The sequence below is a fragment of the Egretta garzetta genome, unplaced genomic scaffold, assembly GCF_000687185.1.
Source record: "Egretta garzetta isolate BGI_Z169 unplaced genomic scaffold, ASM68718v1 scaffold248, whole genome shotgun sequence".
NCBI lineage: Eukaryota > Metazoa > Chordata > Aves > Pelecaniformes > Ardeidae > Egretta > Egretta garzetta.
The window spans coordinates 2,535,539-2,541,725 of NW_009260596.1; the positions used below are offsets into that span (position 1 = coordinate 2,535,539).

General features: G+C 34.7%; 1 protein-coding gene across 8 annotated transcripts in view; it reads left to right on the forward strand.

The window, feature by feature from the left end:
- The window catches only part of RGS7 (regulator of G protein signaling 7), a 265,953-nt gene that overhangs the window by 186,736 nt on the left and 73,030 nt on the right, over positions 1-6,187 (forward strand). For 6 of the 8 annotated variants that reach the window (XM_009644704.2, XM_035900245.1, XM_035900246.1 and 3 more), the window contains one exon: positions 1,645-1,696. The exons of the other annotated variants lie outside the window; for them this stretch is intronic. In XM_009644704.2, coding sequence (XP_009642999.1) covers positions 1,645-1,696 — 52 coding nt within the window. The remainder of the gene's footprint in view (positions 1-1,644; positions 1,697-6,187) is intronic. 8 annotated transcript variants of the gene reach the window in all.

Consider the following 6,187-nt stretch of genomic DNA (forward strand, 5'->3'; position numbering starts at 1 on the left):
AAATAAAATCTGAGCCCCAGCCACTTTCAGCTCAGGAGATGCCTAAGTGGATATGGTTTCTATGTATTTAGTAACCCTCACTGCATCCTTTTACCAGAAGCTCAGCTTAAACCAGTAAGGAGAGGTTAACGTTACTGTTAGCAGGAAAATGATGTAGTCGTGCTTTTCTTCTTGGGTCTCTCCGGACATGCACTTCATGCCTCTGAGGAAGGACTGTCCTCTCTCTCCCCTGGTTAGAGAACTGTATATTTAAATGATGGTGAGTTTATGCTTTATATGATTGACATTGTCAAATTACTTTTATAGCTTCTTCCTTCTGCAGGATTTGCTGAGTGCTGCCATTCATTGCTTAGGGGTTCCTCTTCTTTCCATTTGATTTCAGTGGCACTGCGAAGGAATAGTTGGTAGGAGGATGACTTACTGCTACTCCATTACAGGGCACAAAACAGCTTATAGGAAACACGTTTTGGCCTTAGAAGTTAGCTTGTGAGAGTTTATTACCTTTTAACTCATTGCTGTTGCTTTATAAATAGCAAGTTTAAAATCGCTCCTATGAAAGTTGATGGGTCATTGTTTCAAAAGAGAGACATTTTTCACAATCTATATTTAACCTGACAGTAGGTGTGAATGCGTCACCCTTCAGCCCTGTTGCTTTCCAAATTAACATTAAAACAACTTTGAGGGAAGTGGGCAGCAAGAGAGGTTTCTGGTTTTGCAGCTGGGAGATCTTCAAGAAAAAACAGGAACAGAGAGTAAAGCAGAAGTTCTTCCTAAGGAAGCGCCTGTGTTCTGAAATACCACTCAGAGCAGTCCAATTCATTCAACTGCTCAAATAATATATAATTCTGTGGATATGTGTGTATGTGTGTGTATATATATATATATATATATGTTGTATATAAAACACTATAATCCTTGATATTTTAACAAAAAGTTACCATTTTATAATTTAAGTTATTTTTATGAAAAATGCCTATATGGTCTTATATTCTTATTTGGTAGAAGTGAATTATTTAAAAAATACATTTAGCACAGTTTCAATAAGCATAGTATTGAGCCAGTTATTGACAATTTTATTGGCTTTCCATTAAAAAAATCACATTTTAAATCATAATTGGTAAACAAGTAGAAAAAAAATAGACCGCAACAATTAAAAAGAACTTTGATAACTTTGTGAAAACAGGTTGTGTTAGTGGCATTTTTAAATAAATAACTCCTAGGAAATACAATTGAATATTAATATATACTAATGAAAATTCTCCAAAATCAAGAACTGAATGTACCCCAAGGGATCTTCTGTCTTTTCACCTTCTAAAACTGATTCTTCAGGACATGTGAGAGTTGTGTTGCTGAGAAAGATGAAAAAGACAGCCTCACTGCCTATCCTTGTGGTTTTTGTTTCCCTAACTTTAAGAATAAAAGAAACACTTAGTTCTTCTTTTTCAATGCCACTCTGACACTAGTGCAATAAACAAGCGTACAAAAGTAATTTTCTGTTTTGATACCTATTTCAAAATGTCAACTTGACAATATAATTGGTCTACCAAAAATGTAAATTGACTCTGAAAACCAATATCAATCCAAAGACTGTATAATGCTTGCATTGTCTAACTTGAGTTCCCTACTTTTTTGTTTTGTCTATAGACACCCTATTTTTGGCCATCAAATTGTTGGGAGCCGGAAAACACAGACTATGGTCAGTGTAGAAATCTTTCTTATTTCTCTTGAGAATTATGTATTATATGAATGAACACATCATTGAAGTCTGTCTTGGTTAATCATCCAACTGTTAGAAACATAATTATATGTCATGTAATTCCTGTGCAAGTATTGCTGATATTGAAATGCATGCATTGTTACCTTTTTCAAAGTTTATTAAAAGTTTATTAAAGTCAGATTTGGAGTTGATCTGAGGACAAAAAAAAAAGCCTCAAAACTCATCAAAACCTACCTTGCCATTTACATCTCCTGTTTGCTCCAGAAAGTGTAATTACTTACAGTGACAAAGTCTCAGTGAAATGGGAAACTTTATTGTTGGTTATGTAATACTTACTCTCAGATTCAGACCCAAAGATGTGCCTAGTTTAGATCTCTTATTTCTAATATATACCGTGTGGAGAATTATTTATTACAGAAACCAGTATGGTTCTAATATGAACTATGTTAGAAAATACCTTTTTTGTTTGCCTGTTTTGGTGGTTTTTATTCATAAATTACACATTGTAATTACTGATGTGTGCTTAGACAGGAAAATCTGAAGACACTAGGTAGTAAAGTATTACAGAAAATTCTTTTAAATAATTATAACCAAATTTAGGTGCTTCTGTACACCAAATAGAGACCTAATTTTTAAAGAAAATCTATGTGCAGTCTCATGTTCATTCTAATCCAGACTGTAAGTACTCAGCTCATCTTAAGACCAGATCACATATTTAGGTAACTAAGCATGTACATAATAGCTTACCTTTTCACAAATTCAACCTTTGAAAGTCTCTGTTTACAGCTTTTCCGAAATTTAGATGTATGCTTGCTTCTACTATGAATTCAGTCTCAGCCCTTGGGAGCTGAAGACCGCAGGGATGGATGGTTCCAATAGATGCTTTCTTCCTTTCTGCAGAGGACACAGTTTAATTTCAAATAAATTGCTAAATAGAACAATTTCAAGCTGAGACTCTCAGCAAAGCAGAGTGCCTTCAAAGTAGCGTCTGAAAACAGTGACAGTTTCCTCATCCTATAGAATGAGAAAAACATTCATCTTTCTTTAAAATACTGAGATTTGAAAATGTCCATAAAATAGTTATTGAAAAGCTACAGTTACTGAAAGCTACAGAGGAGGAGAAAATTCATACCACACCTGAGTGATTAGCCATTCTGTATGAGGAAATTAGTTGCTGAAGGAGAAATGCTCGATTTACCACTTATTACAATGTTTTTTCCTTTCCTTGAAAGTGTTGTTTTCTCAGAGGGGCACTTCAGTATTGTCTCCTAATATGTTAAAGATCACAAAGTAATTTACTATGGTTTTAAGAGACATTGAGTTGCTCAGCTGTAATGTGTATTACATTACTAGGGGGATTTTAATAAATAAATATATGCTTAACAGGTCTGAACTTGAGATCAGGCTGAGAAAGTGTTATTAATATCCTTTAATCTAAATTGGGAGACAGTCACTTTCTAGTCACAGCTGATCACTGGATCGGGCAATGAATTACATACCTTACTCAGTAAATAGAAATCTTATATACTCTGTACAGGTTTTGCATGCCAGAAATACATAATTAAACTTGGGATCAGTTTCTTCATCATGCAAGAATGTGCCTTTGTCAAACAGTAAATGTATTCATTTGAGAGCTTTTCAGATTTAAATGAGACCCATAAAATATGTTCCAGTTGGTGAATTGAAGCTGTTACGTTGCAGAGGGGTGAAGGAAGGGAAACCCCCAACCCTACTGTCTCATTGCTGCTTCCAAGTCATGAGCCAATGGTGCAAGCCTGTAAGAAACCCACCTGCATCTCCTCCATGCACCAGGGTCAGAGCATTGCACTACATCTACCTAAGGGGGCTGTGTGTTGCCAGAATTGGCTAATGCTAGAGCATTTGCAGGAAAATAAATTTTTAAGACAACTTTTCAATAGTGTTCTTATTAGGTTAGCATCTTCCTAGTCCAATAAATTAGCATTTGTCTTGTGGCCTGGGGATTTTTTTCCAATACCTTTCTATGAATATAGAGGGCAGATGAGGGGAGAGCTGAGTACAGCTGCTTGCAAAAAGGATTATATAACTGTTGTAAACAGTGGTCATCAGAGGAATACAGAAAAATCAAACAGATAATATTCAAGAATCCAAAATAAATCTAAAGTAGAATTGAAACAATTTGAGGATATTAAAGGATAAATTCCACCACAAATACACTCCAAAGAGGTGCTGCAGATTTTCAGAGTAATTCTGTTACTTTCTAGAAAATATAATAAATAGAATTTATTATATTTTATTATATATAGATATGCAAATACATTTCATACTTGTCATGTATCATGGTGCTGTGCAGTGCTTCCATTTTCATGGACTTGTCCTGAACGAGCTTGAAACTGCACCTCCTAAAACTAATGACTGTGGCAGGCATTGGGAGTCTCTCAAGGCCAGCAAGAAGTAGGCTTTGTCTGTGAACTTCCTTTATCAAAGTTATTAACAAAACAAACCCCTTTCTTTGGCATTGACCTTATTTTACAAGTCTTTGAAAACATACTACAATTTTATTTTAATTTGAAAATTACTCCCAACCATTTACCATTACTCACCCATAGCTGGGCTACTGTCCAGAATGTAGCATACTGCGAGGAAAATAATTAATCTTAAACTAGAAATTAAATGAGATTGAGATATTGTGTGTGTTAGTTTATTACCAGAGCTAGCTCAGAAACAAATGATTTTTACATCTTGGTATAATATGTTAACATCTTCTCTAAAATATAATTTCTTGTTCCCTGTGAGCTTTTAACTAAAAAAAAAAAAAGGAAAAAACCAAAGCTGAAGAAAATAGAAAATATGAAGAAAAAATACATGGAAACAGAATCTTCCAAAATGTCAAGAAGCTGCAGACCCATTCTCATAATAAAGCTATAGTGCAGTGCCATGTCTTGGTGGCAAAAAGAGGGCTTGGACTATTTCATTGTATGTCAAAGTGGAATCTTGTAGCCTTTGATTTTGGTTGTAACTGTCAAAATATTGAGCACCTGATCATTCTAAGGTTGCTAAGAAACTGTTAATTTTCACAAAATATTGAAAATCTCCCTCCCTTTTTCTTGAAAATAATTCTGTAAGAGAGACGTCTCAAATGGCAAATAATTATTTAAAAGGCAGGTTCTTAGGTTCCATCTGTTGAAGATACCCATTTTAATGCCGTATGTTTTGGGTCCACCCATGCGGGACAGGTTGTTCTGTTTAGAATCCCATTGGTTTCAGTGGGATTTTATTAATGAAAATAAGTATGCATAATAATAATAATAACAACAACAACAACAACAACAACAACAACAACTTTAAGGGCAGTGTAGTTCAAATAACTTTGTGTTTCCAGTGAGTTAAGTCATGTTCCTGAATTATGATTTGGTTTTGTGACAAATAGAATTGGATCTCAGTTGAGAAAACCCTCTGGAAATGAAAGCAGCTAATGGCTGAGCATGCAACCTACCTGTAATCATCTTCTCTTTTCTTACAGGTATAATTTTGCAACTGACAGAATTTTTTTCTGGCAGATAAAATCCATTCATTGAAAACTTAAGTCCATTGCATCTCAGAAAGGGGAAATATTATGCCACATATGATATTTTTATTCCATATGTATTTGGCCTCTGTTCTCAGGGGACCCATCAGGTTCTCTTGGAGGTTTAGTGACTCACAGCTGTTGCAAATTTGAGGAATTCAGTTCCTAACTGTTCTCTTTTTTGGATGAGATAAATAAGAAATATGAAAGGCTAGAGAAAAATTCAATTCTCAACAAAATAGCAATAATTTTTGTGTTTGAAAAGCTCAAACCTAAGCCTAAGCAAACAAATGAACATAGTTGTGACAATGTAAGAGGCTTATAAGAATTTCAGAAGTATAAGATATGAAGAAGAATTAGTAGCTTTTACTCATTTTCTCTAGTGTACTTTTGTTGATGGTTAGACTTAAAAGTGCCTCTGATATACAGACCTTTTCTTACAGTTAACTGCATATTAAAAAAAAGGAAGTATGTTCAAAGGACAGGCAGAATATAATTTTAAAAGTGCCACAGTCACTTATAGTGTTAAGGAGGTTTGGACTCATACCAGAAAGCAAGAGTCAACTGCATCTATACAGTTGCAAGAGGTTGCTGTTTCAGCCTTGTAATTTCATGTGTGTGCATTTCTCCCAAATGAATTAGAAAAGGAGGAGGATTGCAGAATCTTGAGAGGTTATGGAGAACACAGTAAATAACTGATAATGCAACATGAGTTTAAGAGCACATAACCATCTAATCTGTAAATGATGCTAAATGAGACTATTTTTTAATATATTCAAAGCAAACTCTTAAATTCTGCTGCTTTGAAGAAGGACAAGTTTTGAAAATGTACATATTTCCAGTAGCCTTCCAGGTAAAGTCATGTTCTGTAAAAGCAATTTTCTAGGAAATTAGAGCACTTGGGGGGGAGGGGGAGGGCGGGG